General features: G+C 45.9%; 1 protein-coding gene across 1 annotated transcript in view; it reads right to left on the bottom strand.

The window, feature by feature from the left end:
* SLC25A12 (solute carrier family 25 member 12) overlaps positions 1-18869 on the bottom strand; it is an 89280-nt gene extending 70411 nt beyond the window's left edge. The window contains exons 1-3 of the mRNA XM_061608498.1: positions 18576-18869; positions 16224-16271; positions 324-466 (exon numbers count right to left, since the gene is read on the bottom strand). Of these exons, the coding sequence (XP_061464482.1) occupies positions 324-466; positions 16224-16271; positions 18576-18587 (203 nt within the window). The 5' untranslated portion in view covers positions 18588-18869. The remainder of the gene's footprint in view (positions 1-323; positions 467-16223; positions 16272-18575) is intronic.
* Positions 18870-19265: the final 396 nt, after the last annotated feature.

Below are 19265 nucleotides of genomic sequence, written 5' to 3'. Positions count from 1 at the left end.
CAAGTTAAAAACAATGGCTTGGAACCTAAGGAAACAATCCAAAGATGCTGCTTTGGGTCCATGGATCAAAACTGCACATGTGCACACATACACACAGAGAGAGAGATGGTACTGTCTTTATCATTTTTGCTATGGTAGTTCCAACAGCTGAAGAGGCCAAGCTGCTTTTAAAATCAAAGAGCACCCAGCCTCTTCAGTATTGGGAGGTGCTGTAGCAGAAACTTCAAAAGAAAGCTATACCTGTGTGCAGTTCTCATCTTTGGATTGTTACCTAAATGACATCATTTCTAATCAATGGTTACAATATACTGTGAGATCCTCACCCATCCTTTGTCTGATCTGCCACTCCTGCCAACAGGTGCACAGTCTGGGGATTAAAATGGGGGTCTGTATAGAGTCCCAGGTATCTCTGCACAAAGTCTCCAGGTGTCATGTAACGTTCTCCATCATGTTCAACGGTAGAATACTAGAGGAAAGACAAAAGAAACATAGTTGTAGTATAAATAGCATTTATTTCAGGGTGGGCAATAGCCCAATATAAACTACAGAATTTCATCAAATATGCTGGCATCCCAAGAAAACTATGCGCATGTGCAAAGTGCTTCCATTCATAGAGTGAGTTTTACTGATATTTTCTATCAGTGGCAGTGGAATGCTACTTGAGGCAGGGTTCAAACCTTTGGGGGAAACTATGGAGGAGGGAAGCGCTGGGAGTGTGTGGCTACAATAAAAAGGAAATGGCTGAAAAATCCCTGTATACCCAGAAGATGTATAGAGTTCCACACAGCTGTAGATAAGAATTTAGTACAATGTTTATTTATTAATGATATGTAGTTTTACCATTAATAATCATTCTGCACTCTTTTTGATTTAGGAAAAAAATAAAATTCTCTAGCAAAAACATTACAATTTTTTAAGCGCCCACACCCTCATATCAGTATAATTTAAAAGGATGCCATACTTTACTAGTGGTTCATCACTTCCTCAATGAAGAACTTAATTACCTGTTTAAAATGTGAACGTTTTAGTTGCCATTCATACTCAATGCATCACTTTTCAGCTGGCATGTTTTTCAAGATGCCAACTTCAGCAGCAACTCTACACACAATAATTCTCATTTAAACTAAAACAAATTGAAACAAAAGAAACTAATTCAGAAGTGGATCATTTTATTCGGTTAGGTGATCTAGAATTAATTTGATTTTAAAGTCTCTAGCTGCTGGTTGGTATGTTGCACTACCTTTGTAGATTCAAGTAGCAGATTTTTCTAGGAGCAACTAAAGCACTTAATAAGTAATCCTGTTCTCTAACTTTTACGAAGAGTGTCTAGCATAATGCAATTGTATATGTTTGCATGGCTGTGTCATTGTTACTATTCTTGTTAACGTGTGTGCGCATGTGTGTGTGTGTGAAATGTACATAGACATATAAATGTTCAGAATTCTATACCAACAGGAGTTAATCTTAAAAATGTATTGGGTCATATCCAACATTAGTCACCCTCAGAGACGACCCTCAGTGGGTCTACTCTGAGTAGAACTAACACTGTATATCACCCACTGAGTTGAAATCAGACTAGCTTAGTTGAATTTCAGTCCCATTGAAAAATCAACATGGAAAGTTAGTAATTTAAACTGTCCCACTGATTTCAGGGGAAACTAAGTGGAACCAGCTTTGTCTGGATCCAACCCATTATCTACTTTGCATCTTTTTATAAACATAAAACATAACACCATGAAACAGTCAGGGTTACTGCATCTGAAGATTTAAATATTCTCACATGTAGAGATGTGAAGGCCCAGAAAAAAGGGGGGAATTTCCCCCCAATTTTTCCCTTTTCTTCCTTCAATTTTTCTGGGGGAAAAATCCCAAAAAATCAAAAACAAACATATCACATCCCCCCCATTTTTCCAGGCTTTTCCCTGGCCTTCACATCACATTTCAATAAGAAGTTTCTTGTACCTTGTGGGTTGTATCCAACATAGCGCTAAGTAAGCACCTCATCAGCACAAGGGTTTCTGCTTGCACAACAGGACTTTACCCCTGATCTTCTACCCCCTAACTCTGTTCTAGGGGTTCCCCCAATCCTCCAGAGAAGATCTGGGGAGGACATGGGATGTACGTTCTGTTGTGCAAACAGAAATCCTTGCACTGACAGATGAGTTCATTGAATACCACCCTACAGAAATATTGTTGTGCAAAATTATTTCTAAAAGGGCTCAGCCAACTCTTGTTACAACTTAAATGAGCATGTCTGATGCAAACAGGGATGCACACCTCCACCCAGGGCCACTGGTCACCTGCAGCAAAGCATGATTAGAGCTCGATCAGGACCACCGTGTTTGTATGAACATATGAAGCTGTTTCACATCAAGTCAGACTGCTGGCCCATCTACCTCAATAATATCTACCCTCTAGCTATTTATTTATTAGATTTATATCCTGCCCTTCCTCCCAGTAGGAGCCCAGTAACTAGCGCAACTCTCCAGGACCTTGTTCTTAGAAGTCTTTTTCAGTCCTGCTTCTTGTGATCTTATTAACTGGAGACGCCAAGGAATGAATCTCACATCTTCTTGCATGTAACACAGGCATTTAGTATGAAAATATTTCACTTTCCCTGTCAGCTGCACATTGCAAGTAGAAGTTCCAAGCATATGGAAGATTGCAAATCATCTGGGAGACACTCTCTCAAAATAGCCCAGACGGAGCAGGCGAGTCCCACTGAGGTCCGCAGAACTGTATAGTTGCATCTTTATGGCAAAAGTCATTCAACTCGGGATATTCAAGTGCATTTTCTCAATGGCTTGGATCCTAAGGGGTGCAAGTAGGAGGGAGCTTGCACACGGGGAATTTCCAGTCCACTACGCTCCCTCTGCAGCCTCCTGGGCTCCCTTCTCTAGAGGGTTGGGGGAACCTCTGCTGTAGCATTGGATAGGGCACAGGGAGGGGGAAATTGCCCCAAACTGGGCAAAGCCACATTGTAGAAGCTCTCACTAAATGTGCCTTCCCTAATCTCAGGCATTCCCCCCTCTACTTTGCACCCCAAGCACACACTGTATCAAAGGGTTCCCCAATGCTCCAGAGAGGCTTTGGGGGATATAGAAATGTCTTGATGGGATTGCAAAGTCCCCTTGTGCAACCTCTCTCCCACTTGTGCTTAGGGTCCAAGCTGATATTTGCAGAAGTGCTGGGTACATAATTGTGGACAGGACCCTCCAGATGTAACCACAAGGTCTTGGCCAACCCGATTGTCACAAAGAGCTGAAATTAATTAGAAAAATTATTCTTGCAGACTGGTTCTGTCAATGTGATGTCTCAGAATCCTGTACAGCAAAGATTATGTAGAAATATATGTTTGAAGGAGCACCCCAAGCTACTTATGCTGGACCAGACCATCTGTCCCATCAAACTCAGTACAGGTAATACTACAGTGAACAGCAACAGGTCTCCAGGATTTCAGATAGGAGTCTCTCCCAGCCCCTAGAGATGCCAGTACTCTACAGTGACCTATGGGCCCTCAGGTCTGATAGGTCTTTCACCACAAAGGTGGAACTATGCAAGCTTACTGATGCACAATCCCTTTAACCTCTGAGTCTTACTTAGTCCACCTCGACTAAGCATTGTCTTCCACTTGTATAGAACTTCCTCCTGCAATTTTCTGCTGGTAACAAATATTTTGGCCCTACTTGGTGTTAAGCTCCTGCTATGATATGCTCTAGCACTGAATTATGACCCCTCCTTATACACAGCATACAGAATCCACTAGCTGAAACGCAAGTACAGCTATTAGAAAATACATGCAAAAATGCCAAATGAATGTTCTAGACCAAAGATATTTTTTTGCATTTTCTTAGAAACTCTGTCAAAGCAGCCTTTGAAAGTTTAGAGATAATTACATCCAAACAAACTGAAGATTCTTTGCTAGCAGATAAATAATATGAACCCTAAAATGCCCTGAGAAAAGTGTAGTATACTAAAGGTATTTATACACTGGAACAAACGCAGTCTAAACAATGCATCAAGAAATCCAAGCTGTATAGTTAGAAATTAAATCATGTTAGGTGGGCATATATTTTACACTGTATATTCTGCTGCCAAAGAGTTTGGATTTATTATTTATATTATCTGCAAGTAACAGATTGTTCATAAGCTGTTAAAAATTATATAGTTTACATACACACACTCTGACCACCTCCATGTAAACTATGAAGTATCAAAAGCTATCACAACCCCTACTCTTAAAAACCCTTTCAGACATCTACTTACACCATATTATGATTTCAGACATCTCTAGGAAAAAGGAATTCTGTCGTTGCAGGATAACTTCTAAGAACCCTCAGCAGGCTGCCCTTGAAAAGGGTATGGAAACTTCAACAACTGCAAAATGCTGCAGCCGGGGTGCTGATGAGTGTCAGGCACTTTTTGATTACATCTGTTTTGCATGATCTGCACAGATTGCTGATTAGCGTCCAGGCTCAATTCAAGGTGCTGACATTAACCTCTAAAGCCTTAACAGCTTGGGACCTGGGTACCTTAAGGACTGCCTTCTTCCATATGCTCCTCCATGTATACTTTGACCAGTGTCCAAGGCCGTTATCTGACCATTATTCAGATCCCTCAACTTTGTGAGAAGAGACTGGTTTCAACCAGGATTAGGGACTTCTCTGCCGTGGTGTACCACCCTTTGGAATGCCTTACCAAATGAGCGCATCAGATCACACCATTACACTGCTATGGGCAGCTGGTGAAGACATAGCTCTGTACCAGTTGCTGGTAACTGCAGGTGGCAAGAGTGCTGTTGCACTCAGATTCTGTTTCCCATGGATATCTGGTTGGCCACTGTGATAACAGAGTGGCAGACTAGATGAGCCTCTGGCCTGATCCAGCAGGGCTCGTCTTATGTTTTTAAAAAGGCTTTCAGCTGATTGATTGATTGATTTACACCAAGGCTTCTGAATAACACTTTGCTAGAGAATTTTGGCTGAACAGCCTTCCACCAAAGAGGGACAGACTACTCTAGCCGCCCGTAAAATGGGAATGCTATAATCCAAAGCATAGTCAACAGGAAATAAATGCTGTTGAGTTCAGTGAGAGCTACTTCTACCTGAACATTGGGCTCAAAAGTAAAACCATTTTCTATCTTCCACCAGAAAAATTTTAATTGCTTACTAACGAAACATTCTCATAAGAGAATATTGCGATATTTAGAACGGTGTTGGCATCAAGACAAATTACTGGAGTTTGGGAAGATAATTAAGCTATTTCTGCTTGGCATGTTTTGTCCAGATTTGTGTCAGCCAGCTTTTAATCATCTTATCAGCAAATGGCTTAAAAATCAATTGTTCTATAAGAAATAAGTTATTTTAATTTTTCATTTTGAAAATCAGGATACAAATGAATTTTGAACAGAGCACCAAATAATTCTGAATAAATAATTCCCTCAGATCAAAGAAACAAGACATAGTTAAAACAGCCCATAACAAGCAAGATAAAAAGAATCTCCATAAAGCCCCAAAATACAATATAAAGTAGTGAGATCAATCTTAAAAAGCCTTCTGAAGAGATGTTTTCAGAGCCCATCCAACAATGGGGAAAGAGGAGGCTTGGCAAAACTTCCCAAGAAAAGAGTTCCACAACACTGGAGCCACCACCAAAAGGCCTTGCTCCTGGTATCTGCCAGTCAAATCCTTGCTATGGATGGGTCAATTAGAAAGTTTTAGGAGAAAGTTATTTAACTGATACTTTGTCGTAAGCCATGCTAGGAGGGGGCGGATAGATGAGGGTGAAATGGTTTGACTAAGCCACAACCTCCTCGAACTGATGCCCCCATGATGGAAGGATGGAGCGAGCCGCGGAGCAGGGGAGGACATACAAAGAGCTATCGAAACCCTGATAACTGAAATTCAGAGCCTCCAAACCAAGACCCAGTCTCTACAAACTGAGAACTAGACTTTGCACCTCCAAATGACTCAACTGGTGACTCAGGCGATCCACACAGCCAGGACAGGGGGCCACCCTACCCGTGCCAGCACCCCAAGTCAAGACGCTGGTGGGAATGCTCACCCGCTACAGCAGGAAAGTAGAGCAATTTGCCACATTCATAGCCCAGTGCAAGCTTTACATACACGTGCGGCAATTGGAATTCCCCAACGACAATGTGAAGGTGGCATTAATCATCCGTCTCTTAGAAGGAGAGGCTGCCCAGTGGGCCACCCCGTTGTTGCTCTTAAATGACCCCGTGTTGACCCAGTATATCACCTTCGTTGACACAATGCTCGAGATCTTTCATGACCCCCAGCAGAGAGAAACAGTGGCGCGCCAACTGGGAAACCTGCGGCAGCGGAAAAACCTCTGTTGGGGCTTATACTAACACCTTTCGTATCCTGGCCCAGGAAATGGACTTTAACAATTTTGGTTTAATGTATTTGTACCACAATGGACTCAGAGCTGAGGTTTTAGATGAGTTGGTGCACGCTCCGCAGCCGAGTACTTTCCAGAGCTGATCCAGTTGTGCCTGCAGATAGACAGCCGGCTTGAAGGTCGATGCCAAGAGCACAAGGCCGAGACGGCTCGAGCCCTACCTCCCTTACCACTCCCCTGCACCCACAGCTCCCCCAACATGAGAACCTCGATGCTACAGGGAGTGGAACCCATAGGGAGTGTGGCCGCATCTGACTGAGGCAGAGAAAGAGAAGCATTGAAGGGAGGGACTATGTCTATATTGCAGGAAGGCAGGGCACCTGGCTAAGATATGCCCCTCCAAGACAGAAAAGTCCCCGGTGCAGGAAAACTTCAAATCCCAGCTCTTGTAGAGGTCCATGAGCTGGGATCAACCGTGAGTCAACAACTTCAAGTTAAGCCTCTCCCGCTGAAGTCTGCCTGACATTTGCCAGTCTACCTAGGCTTGCCAACAGGGCAAGACATTCAGGTGTTTGCTATGGTAGATTCAGGTGCATCCAGCAACTTTATGGACTTGAGGTTCACCAAGAGGCACAGCATGCAAATCATCAAGTTTGAGACACCATTGTCCATGGAAATCATTGATGGGCGGCCCCTGACGTTTGGGACAGTAACTCAGGGCACAGCGGAGTTGAGAATGGAGATACTGGGACATGTGGAAAGGATGTCATTCTATCTAGTTGATTTGCCTCAATTCCCAGTGGTACTGGGAAAGACATGGCTGGCCCAGCACAATCCTGTCATTTCTTGGGGAAAGGCTATGGTGACCTACTGTCCTGCCCGAAGTCGAAAGACTCAGTTGCAGTTGCGTCTGTGATTTTCTCTTTTTATTGAAGTGATAGATGCATGGAAATGGACTGCCTTCAAGTCGATCCCGATCTATAGCGACCCCATGAATTGGGTTTTCATGGTAAGTTGTATTCAGAGGTGGTTTACCATTGCCTTCCTCTGAGGCTGAGAGGCAGTGACTGGCCCAAGGTCACCCAGTGAGCTTCATGGCTGTGTGGGATTCAAACTCTGGTCTCTCAGGTCGTAGTCCATCAAAAGCTTTTCGGCTCATTAACCTCTATGCTTTCTAGGAACTTTTACCCTGAACTAACACTAAGCATGTCTTCGCAGGTCTCAGATGTTGGCTCAGCATCAAGTCCCTCCCCCTGAGTCCACTTAAGTTGGCCTGGCTTTCGCGCATAAACAATGGCTCCCCCTCAACTCCATCTCTTGAACTTCATGCCTCTAAAGCCTCCGAGCATGGGGCGATGGAGGCTGGATCTCAGCTTTCTCCTCTGACTGATGGGACCTATCTGTCTGCTCGAGCGTGGGAAGCTGCAGGGCGCACAACTGGGGAACATCAGGTTGACAAGGTGGTGCCTCTGGCACGGGGTGTGTGTCTAATGGAGCAGTCTCTAACAGTTCAGGTTGTGGTCCTGCAGGGGGGCTAGGATTGGGGGAAGTTGAATTGATAAGGCCAGGGGTCTGAGCGCACTGTGAGCCCTCCTCACTGCTCAACCCCTCCCTCAGCTCATCGCCCCAGTCCTCAAAGTCGGTATCACCATCGTCAATGCCTCCCCTCCCAACCTGGTCACAACACCTTTCAATCTGATTACTGTAAGCAGCATTGCCAGTCTCCAGAGTCGGCCATTCCAGCGACACTGGCTGCCACTTCCCTGCCTGAGGAGACCCATCTGCCTAACAAACATAAAAACGTTCAGGACATTTAAAGTAAGCTGGCCAGCTTCCCCCCCTCCATATGACTGTGCTATAGATCTGATCCCAGGAGCTAGCATCCCCTCGGGTCACATTTATTTCCTGTCAAAGCCGGAGTTGGCGGCGCTGAGGGAGTTCCTGGACACCAACTTGCAGCGATGTTCATTCGACCATCCAAGTCACCCGCTGGAGCCCTGCTGCTGTTTGTCAAGAAGAAAAGCAAGGAGCTACATCCTTGACTACAGAGAGCCTAACCATCCCCAACAGTTACCCTTTGCCTCTCACCAATGAGATGCTGGAGCGCCTACGTACAGCTAAGATCTATACCAAGCTAGACCTACGCAGAGCTTACAACCTTGCCAGAATCAGAGAGGGAGATGAGTGGGAAACCACCTTCAAGGCCCGATATGGCCACTTTGAGTACCTGGTCACGCCATTCGGACTATCGAATGCGCCAGCTATCTTCCAACATTTCATGAATGACATCTTCCGGGACTACCTGGACCACTTTATGATAGTTTATTTAGATGATATCCTTATTTACTCTGACTCCCCAGGGGAGCATGACTTGCATGTGCGGGCGGTGCTGTGGAGACTGAGAAATCATCACCTGTACGCCAAGCTGGAGAAGTGTGGTTTCCACTTGACCACTCTGGACTTTATGGGTTACCATATTACCCCCACAGGAGTCAAAATGGATCCAAGGAAGGTGCACTGCATGCTCTCCTGGCACCCCCCAAAACCAAGAAAGACCTGCAGCAGTTCTTGGGGTTTGCCAATTATTATTGATGCTTCATCACAGCCTTCTCCAACTTGACTGCCCCACTCACTGACTGCCTAAAAGGACCTGGCCCCTACCGATGGACCGAAGCAGCTCAACAGGCATTTGAGGATCTAAAGCTACTGTTCACCTCAGAGCCAATACTCTAGCATGCAGACCCCCAACGCCCTTTTGTGGTGGAGACTGACGCGTTGGACGTAGCCATCAGAGTGGTGTCATTACAACCAGCCCAGAAGGAGGGGGTGTTACAACCCTGCGCTTACTTCTCTCAAAAGCTGACTAGTGTGGAAAGAAACTACACAATCTGGTAGGAGGAGTTACTCGCCATCCACAATGTGTTTGAGACCTGGCGGCACCTCCTGAAGGAAGCTTGGCATGAAGCAGAGGTCCGCAGCAACCATAGGAACTTAAGAGAGCCTCCAGACTGCCTGCAAGTTGAACCAGTGGCAAGTGCGGTGGGCCCAGTTCTTCGCTATGTTCCATTTCCACATTAACAACATTCGCCAGGCACAGAACTGCCGGGCTGACGCCTTATCCCACAAGTCAGAGTACAGAAAAGTCCAACTTCTGTCCCCTCTACGTTTCATTATACCCCTGGAGAAGATGGTGGCAGCAGCCTGTCCAGACCCATGGTTCAAAGAATTGCGTCATGCTCAGTAGCAAAACCTTTTCGCTCAGGAGAGGGTGCAAGAACTGGAGCAGCCTTCCCAAGACAGCGCACCAGATTTCTCTCAGAGACGAAGGATGTTGTACCACTATGAAGCTCTTTATGTGCCTCCAGGAGAGGTTTGCACCAAGGTCTTCCGCCAATGCCACGACTCCCCAACCGCAGGGCATTTTGGGGTGTTTAAAACTTTACAGGGGATCATGCGGAACTTCTGGTGGCCAAGGGTTAAGCATGATGTGGAAAGATATGTACAAACCTGCTCCACATGCATGAGAGACAAACACACCCCGGGGCGACCCACTGGATTGCTAGAGCCGCTCCCCATGCCCAAAGAACTGTGGCAAATGGTGACTCCGGACTTTATCACAGACCTGCCCACTTCTCAGGGGAAAACCATGGTTTTGGTGGTTGTGGACGCCTTCAGTAAAATGGCTCATTTCATCCCCTGCAACGGATTACCAACCGAGAGGGAGATGGACCAGTTGCTTGTTCAACACGTTTTCCAGTTGCAAGGACTCCCCACAAGTTTGGTCTTGGACTGGGGGTCCCAGTTCAAGGCTCCGTTCTGGTGCGCCCTGTGGCAGCTGTTACAGAGCGAGCTGAGGATGTTATCCGCGCAACACTCCCAGACAGACGGGCAAATAGAGAAAGTGAGCGCAGCCTTGGTGCAGTACCTTTGCTGCTATGTAAACTAACAGCAAGATAACTGGATGTCCTTGCTGCTCCTAGCTGAGTTCACCTAGAGCAATTCTGTGCATACGTCCACTCAGCAAAAAACGTTCTTTGCCAGTTTTGGCTACCACCCATGCACTATCGCCACCCCCAGCTCTAATCTGGCCATCCCAGCAGCAGCAGAGTTCATGCAAGGATTGCAGGCAATGCAGTAATTGCTAAAAAAAACAACTAGCCAGAGCTAAGGCCGACTACAAGAGAGTAGCAGATCAGCACCACCATCTGGGCCACAAAATACAAGTGGGCAACAAAGTGTGGCTCTCCACTCACTACTTGCCGAGGCTAGTTCCCTGCCACAAGTTAGAGGTGCGGAGGCTGGGATCCTTCAGAGTAGAAGCACAGATCAACCCAGTCATCTTCCGCCTATGCTTACCCACCTCCTTAAAGATCCACCCAGTATGTCACCGATCACTGCTGACCCTGGAGAAGCCGCCAGACCCCCACGGAGCATCTAAGGCACCGTCCCCACCAGTCGTGGTCGATGGTCAAGAGGAGTATGAAGTGGAGCAGATCCTTGACTCTTGCCGGCGTTGAGGAAAGCTGCAATATCTGATCCACTGGAGGGGGTTCAGTCTGAAGGAAAGATCCTGGGAGGCAGCGACAGACATCCACGTGCCAGATTTGGTGAGAGAGTTCCATGAAGCTTATTCAAACAAGCGCAAGCCCCTGGGGTGGGGTGGGAATCAGCATGGGGGGATGATATTGGGAGGCAGGCTGGGAGGGGCAGATAGACAAGGGCAAAACAGATGATGAGGACTGGGACTGGGACTCCAGAGAGGGGGCAAGCAGTGGGGTAGGCTCACAGGGAGCCCCAACCCCCATCTTTGACAGCTCAGCCCCCTCAACTCCTGACCCCTCTGCAGAAGCACCACCTGGCCCGTCGGATGCTCTCCAACTGGACACGCCAACACCAGAGACTCAGCCTTGCAGGTCAGACATTTCTCAGCCAAGCTCTGCCCAGCTTCCCAGGCCTGACAGTTAGCAGCCCCCCTCCATCGGAGGGGAAGCTGAGATCAAACCACCTTCGCCCCATGCTTGGAGGCACTTGAGGTGGGACGTTCAACAGACAAGAGGCAAGTCTTTGTTTGCACGTGTGATCCAACCCTACATAGCAAACTCAGGGGGAACCCAGTTGTTGAGTCAACATCTTAAGAGTCGCAAAGTCATGCTTAGTCAGAGCTAGAGCAGAGCCCAGTTCCTAGAAAGAGTAGCTAGGTTAATAAGGTGAACTGCGTTGGATGTACCTATTACGTTAATAAAAAGAAAGAAAAAGTCACAGCTGAGTCTGAATCCCTCAACTTCAGACAGGACAGACTTACAGCTGACATATATATTGCATTATACAATCTGAAAATATAAAATTCCATGACATTTTATATGTTCACAACAACAACAAAAACAACAGAAGAAGAAGGGCCCTGTAACGTTAACAAAATTCCTATTTAGGTGTTAAAGTTCCCAACAACTCCCATGGTCCCCCAACCATTGGCAATGATGGCTGGGGATGATCGGAATTGGGAAGTCCAACAACACCCAGAAGGTGTTATGTTCCACTTGAAAAAGTGAGCACCTGAACTCTTAAATTGGGCATACTTGAACAAAGGAAAGCCCTAGCATGAAAGCACTGAATTGCAATTCACCAATAAGTTCATGTTTGTCTGAATAGGCAGAATAGCTTTATTTTCCCCTACAGATATTAACTCAGCATCGCCAAGTTTATTGTTTTATCATCTATTACTGCTGTTGTAAAGGACCATTGCACTTTTCTTGCTTATCTTCTAGCTATGATTGATTGTCACTCTCCAAACTTTTTGCATTTTATTTCCTTCTGACCTCATGCTTGAAACTCTGCCCCATACTGTTGCAGGTGAATATGTATATGTGTGTGTGTATGTATACTAGGAGCTTTGTCCCTGCATGCTTTGTGCTCTAACCCCACATACACACACTTACTCCCAAACACACAAACACAAACTCCGAACCCCCTGACTTCCACACCTACACGAACACACAGAGATTCCCACACCACACCTCCCTCTCCACACATTCTCTCAGGGACTCTCAAGCAGGTCGCCCTCCCCCACCCCAGTCAGTCCCCAAGCATCATCTTCTCTTCCCTTTTAGACCTTCTCCTGCGAGGAGGAGCGAGTCGGCTAGCCAAGGTGAGGGACACAGGAACACTGAAGAGTGGCCAGGGCAGCGCTTCAGCTACCATCCTGCTCTCCCGCTGCTTCCTTCCTCGTCTTCTGCTGTCAATGAAGTGGGGGAAGCAGCTACAGCACAGCAGGAGGGTTGATAAGGAGCTACTCCAGGCTGTCCTGACTGTTCCTCTGTGGCTCGTCTGAGCCGCCTCGCTCTCTCATCTTGCTTGCTCACTTGCCTCATGCCCTCCTCAGACCCTCCTTGTTTGATTGCCTCATACTTTCATCACACTTGCCTCACATCTGCTGCACCTCCTCCCGCACCCCCAATGGAATGCTGCTGTCGTGCTGTGTGATGGCTTACAAAAATATTATATGTACAGATATAGATATTGTATATATGCAACTTCATGCCTGTGATAAAGTGGACTGTAGACCATACAAGCTTACACATAATAAAAGTTGCTGGTATTTAATGTGCCTCAAGATTCTTTGTCGATTCTGCTGCAACAGACCAAGATGGTTACACCCCCCCCGCGCGAAATTGTCGCATGAACTCTGTTTCACTTGACCTTCACCTTCACTTGTCTCCATTTCCAAGGGTAGCCAAATTTAGGCAGGAATGCCCACCCTTTAGGGATCACAGCATTGCATAAGCAAAAGAGGACAACAGAATGGAGCCATGAAACCTACTTCTACACTCACTGTGTTTCAGCACAAAGTGCTTTGTATTTTGACGCCAACGGGTCATGCTGCAAGAAATTATAAACAAGGTTGCTCCCAAAGCACCACAGAGAAATTAAAACCTGCGCATCACACAAATTCATGAACTATTCTAGTAACACACAAACAAAATTAAAACGTGACTCAGGCAAAATTAAAAACTCCTTTCCCCTTGAGTTCAACAGATGAGTTAAGCATGTTCATATTGCAATAAATAGGTTTAGAACCGCTTTTAACTTTGGGTATATTAAAATACATCTTAATTGTTCTGATCTTTCAGAAATAAGCAACTAAATTAGTATCCTCTAAATCTTTGGCTGCATACACACCATACATTTAAAACACGTGACTTCCACCAAAGAATCCTGGGAAATGTAGTTTACTCCTTACAGAGCTACAATTTCTAGCACCTTTAACAAACTACAGTTGTCAGGATTCTCTGGGAGAAGTTATGCGCTTTAAATGTGTTTTAAATACAGGTATACCCCACTTTAACATACGCAATGGGACCGGAGCATGTACGTAAAGTGAAAATGTACTTAAAGTGAAGCAATTATCTATGCATGTACTGCACGGCAATCGCCACTAGATGGCAGCGGCATCATGCCATTAAGTGTCCGTGATTGCGAAGCACGCATATGTTAAGCGGGGTATGGTGGCGTATGGAGCATGTACGTTATAGAGAGGCGACGTTAAGTGAAGCGACGTTAAGCGGGGTATGCCTGTATATGGTGTATATAGCCTTATATTCCAGTTTTGACACCTACTGGTTCAAATGCAACTTGCTCTTCTGTGAATGGAAGCAGAAGAGTTTTCACTCCATCAGAAGCTCCCACAGATGGGAAGGGAGAAAGTGATTTTGGCTGATTCTCCTTCCCTCTGCAGCCCCTACCCCCATCATCTTCCAGATCCTCCCACACTCTGGAGCAGATTTTTGGGGTGCACAGGGGATCCAAGGGAAAAATCAACGAAAACTGCCTTCTCCCCCCTGCCCCTTTCTGCAAGCAGGAACAACTTGAGTGGAGTTCCACGCACAAGATCTCTACATCTAAGTCACTATACTTCATTTACCGCACAGAACACCAGTCATACATATCTATATACTATAAAGGGAATCATAAAATAAAACTAACATAATTAAAAACAGAAAGAATCCTCTTTATAATAAAATAATTGAGGATAAAAAAGGGCAACTTTTCAATAAAAAGGAAACTATTTTACAAAATTACATTTTAACATTATATTTGGGGTTCTCATTTTTTCCAGGCAGGGAGAACAGCCTTCTTAGAACAAAATGCTTTTAAAAAAGAAAAGAAAAAAGCTCAGTTTTACAGTGCCCACTAGCTAGTACATGTAAAATGTTCAGTCAGTCATGCAGGTCTACATTTTTAATGCTCGACACCGTATGTGTTGTGCATATTTTGCAAAAGTTAAACATCAAGGTAAGCAGTAGATGCAGCAGACTGTACTTCCTACCACAGCTACCACTCACTTCTGACTTCACACCATAAGCCCCTGTGGCTCTCCAGATGTTCTTGGATTCCAGCTCCCATCAGTGGTCAGGGATGATGGAAGCCGGAGTCTAACAACAATCTGGAGAGTCACAGGTCCCCCACACTTGCTATCAGCCAAGAGAGAGCAAGGCAAGCCTGCCTAACACGAGACCCATGGGTTGACTGCAGCCGATAGCCCTAACTATTTGTGGCCCTTTGGGGAATTCCAAATACATTCTGTTTACAACTCACTCCTGCTTCTGTGGGGAAACATGTGAGATGAAGATAAGAGAATGTTGCTCTTCCTCTCCCTTGTTCAGAGGCAGGAGGTGGTATTGGTGCATTATCTGCTCTATCCAGTCTAGGCATGTAAGGTCCCAAGAGAAAAGACCAGAAAAATTATTGGGTGTGTGTGTGTAATTTCCCCCCATTTTTTCAGAAAACAAAAACAGCTTCAGGAAAAAGGGGGAAATCCCAGGGTTCCCCCCCCCAATGTTTCCCTTTTTTCCCAGGCTTTCACATCTCTAATCCAGCAAGGCATGCTGCACAGGCTACCTGCCCCCAAGATTCCAATGGCATGTGAATGGCTGGGGCCATGAATGTCTCTTGTTACCAGAGATCAGGATGAGAAGAGAGATGGAGAGGGAAGGGGGATAGAAGCAACAACAAAAAAGGGATATGTGCAACACAGATGGGTACACAGAGAAGCCCGTGGGGGTCTGGAAACAGAAAAAGAGGTGGCTGGCAGATGGGAATGCAGTAAATGTGGTTGAGGTGCAGAAGCAAAAGGGGGAAATTAAGAGAGATGAGGGGGGCCATGGATATAAGATAAGAGTATACTATAGGGTACATAAAGTGGGGATATTAATTTAAAAGAAAACATTGGTTTAAAAATGCATTCTTGTGTTAATGTAACAGTGCAAGTGAATTAAGAAATTAATTTACCCAAGTGAATTAAAAAATGGTCCTTAAGAGTAATTTTAGCTATGCAGCTCTTAGGTGGGAAGCATGCCTATATCCCTCTGCAATCTCTTAGATCAGAGGTGGAGAATCTTTTCCTCGGATGACGCCGCATTTCACCTGGGGCTAACCTCTCTGGGACCATATGCTGGTGTTTGGTAGCGCCAGAGGCAAAAGTGGTCAGGAACACGCCCTTCTCAATGGGCTGCGGGCGAACAGGTCTGAACAGATTGCTTGAAGAGGGTTTTTGAAATCTGGCCACCTGAAATTAGGCTGGGGCTGCAGGATGCCCACTCACCACCTTAGAACTACAGAAAGCACCCTCTGGATCATTCCATCTGCCTTGTGAGTAGATCTAGCTGGCTGTTTCCAAGCGGTCTGAATCACAATGACATTAAAATGGCACTTCCAGGATCAAGCTGAGCATGGCAAAGTATTAAAGCTCTTTCTGTATGAGCCTTTTTAGGAATATATCCACCATTTTTCCAGCATGGCAAGAGAGGACAGAAAATGACAAACACTAAGAAGTCATAACTCTGACAACATCAAGCACAGTTGCTTACCTTCAAAAATATGTTGCGTAGCACATTAGGATCAGCTCTTTTGGTTATCTGTATAAAACCAAGAGGGGGGGAAGTTAATGCTTTACTTGTCGAGTTATTCATTTACCAAATACGGAAACCTGGATTGCAATCTATCCTGATAAGAGTAATAAATATCAAGTCTCTTATCTAAATGATAGAGTGAATTCCAAACATTCACATACATGTTTACATAGCTTAACTTTAAAACAATTGAAATGCTCACCACGGCTGTCAAATTCAGGAGGGCTGCCAAGGAAAGAGAAACAGAGCAGTATAACAAAGCCAAGAAGAGAGAAAAAAGTGTCCCAATCAGAAAATAGTTGTGTTCTCATACCAAGAAGTTATAAACATGAGTGAAAGCATTTTGTGGATGCCAGGAAGTACAAGTAGCCATCTGCAAATAAACTAACCTCCCCTGGAACAAGATCAGGTAGCCACTGCAATTTAACATGTGCAATAGAATATCATGTATTACTCTGCATGTGGTGTATTTCTCTAGATGACTGACAATGCTCTTAATGTCTACAAAAGGACTTCTCATCTCAAGACCGCCAGTTGTACTGACCTCCAGCAAACCTTGATCAGGGAAAGATCCTTCACACATCAATGGCTTTGTTTATCCCAGTTAAAAAGTCCCTTTTTTCATGTCACCCTCCTCTTTAAAACCATGTGTATCTCTATAAAAGGCAGAGCTTTCTTTGGATAGGTACTAGATGAGGAGCATATTCTACCTTGACTCCTGCTCCTGCACTAAGTTGGAATGTAAAACATTCACTTTCCTATCCTGCCCCACGCCCGAGGAATTGTAACCTAACAAGCCACACATTACATTACATTTATTACATTTATAGCTCGCCTTTCTTTCCATGATAGAAACCCAAGGCAGCTTACGTATGGTTCCCAGTGGTCTCCCATCCAGGCACTGACCACACCTGACCCTGCTTAGCTTCAGCAGGGAGCTGGCTTTATGTGCCTACAAGGCCTTTGTTACCCCCTTTCTATCTATCCCCAGGCCTAAGTTGCTTAGTGAGGGCAAATCTTTATATTTATCTTTTGCCACATACCAAAGTTTCCATCTGTACACTCTGCAGTTAATTATTCCAGAATAATCACTACCCAACATTGCACAGATCACTGACGTGGATGAGAATGCCTGTTTTATCCATACACACACTAAAAGCCTTTTGCCAACCATATCTTGAGAGCGTAACATGATGAAGAGTCTTATGGGCATAATTTAGGTTGCAATCCAAACCTCACTTGCCTGGAAGTAAACCCCATTGAATTCAGTGGGGCTTATTTCTGAGTGGACAATAGGGTTGCCAGGTTCAGGGCCTGAGACTGATCCTGATGACTTTCTCTTCTCCTAAAGATACAGGATCAGTCTCAGACCCTGAACCTGGCAACCCTAGTGGACAAGGTTAGGATTGCATCTTAATTCGTTATTGCTTAATTATTGCTCAACTCTGCCGAACTCCCAAAGCCATAAAACGGTCTCCTTCCCCTTCTCCCTCTCATTAATGGTGGAGGAGGAGAACAGGGCTTGTTTTACCTTGGAGAGGCTCAGCACTACAAGGATGAGATGCATATACAGTCTTTGCTATCACTTAACTTAGACTTGACTTTATCCTTATTACCCTCATTACTACTTACCCCACTTTAACCATTCTGGGATAACTAACATCCCATATGCATAGTTAACTAAGGCAGATTGCAATCCACATTTCGAATGAACAAACTAGGGAGGGAAGACGGAGGGAGAATCCACCCTGACGAGTCCAAACAGGGTGGTTCAAAGCTGACTATTAATATGTATTATGTAAAATGTACTGCCTTCAAGTCGATTCCGTCTTATGGCAACCCTATGGGGTTTTCATGAGGCTGAGAGACAGCGACTGGCCCAAGGTCACCCAGTGATTTTCATGGCTGTGTGGGGATTCGAACCGTAGTCCAACACTTTAACCACTACGCCACACTGGCTCTCTATTAAGCGATTTCCGAGCATGTGCTTTGATCAGCCGTGCCCTCCATGAGACCTCTACAGCCGTTTCCAGCCTCCACAGGCTTGACGAGTTACCCTCCCTTCCCGCTAGGGGCGCCTTTCCATATAGCTATCCCGAAACACACCCAACCTTCCTTCCTAACTTTGCGTCCCCTTTGCCCCTCGCAGCGGGCCGCCACCGCGGGGCGAAGCCGGCCATACAGCGCCACGGCGGAGGCACACACGCGTGTCCCCATCCCCGCGCGGTCGCCCATAGCAGGCTTGCCCAGCGTCAGCCGGCTTCTTATGCAACAAGCATATAAAAATAAGAAGAGGAGGAGGGGAGTCACCTTGACCGCCATGCTGAGCTCGGGGAAGTGGATAGTGAAGGAGGAGGAGGAGCCTCTCAGCAGCTCCTACCAGCTAGCCGCCGCGCCGCCGCAGCAATACCAACCCACCCCTCCCGCCTCAGTCCGGCCCTATGTTAATGAGGATCCCCTTCCAAGCTCGGAGTTTGTCCCACGGTGACCCCGCTAGCCGGCGCGCTGTTGCCGGGATTGCCTTGGTTCTGGAAGCCCCCAGCGTCGGCGCGGAAGGAAGCTTCGCATTCTGACGAGCCACCCGCGCCATAGAAGAGATCCGAATCGAAGGGAGGGAGGGAGGGAGGGGGCGGCGGGAAGCAGTCCCGAAACCATGTGTGTCTGTCTCACCCGCCCACCAATAGAAGTAGTAGCCGCGGTGGTAATAGAACGGCTCCTTCACAGAAAACACTAAATAGTCAATTGGTTACAGGGAGCCACGGGATGTTTTAGCCTGGACCTCAGTCGGGGCGGCTGCTGGTGCCTCCCCTTCCTAAAAAAGTGAGGTGCTGCGTTTCGTTTATCCTGCCATGTTGCCACCACCCATGTTTGCCACCACCCTCTCAAAAATCCAGTTTAAGTACTTCACTCATGGAAGTTCTGTATTTTATAATTTGTATTTACGGCTGGCCCTTCACCAAATAGGCCCAAGGCGGTTTACAAAAATGTTACAATTAAAAT

Source organism: Rhineura floridana, chromosome 2, assembly GCF_030035675.1.
Source record: "Rhineura floridana isolate rRhiFlo1 chromosome 2, rRhiFlo1.hap2, whole genome shotgun sequence".
Lineage (NCBI taxonomy): Eukaryota > Metazoa > Chordata > Lepidosauria > Squamata > Rhineuridae > Rhineura > Rhineura floridana.
The sequence above is the reverse complement of the archived record's forward strand: the minus strand, read 5'-3'. Positions and strand labels throughout refer to the sequence as shown.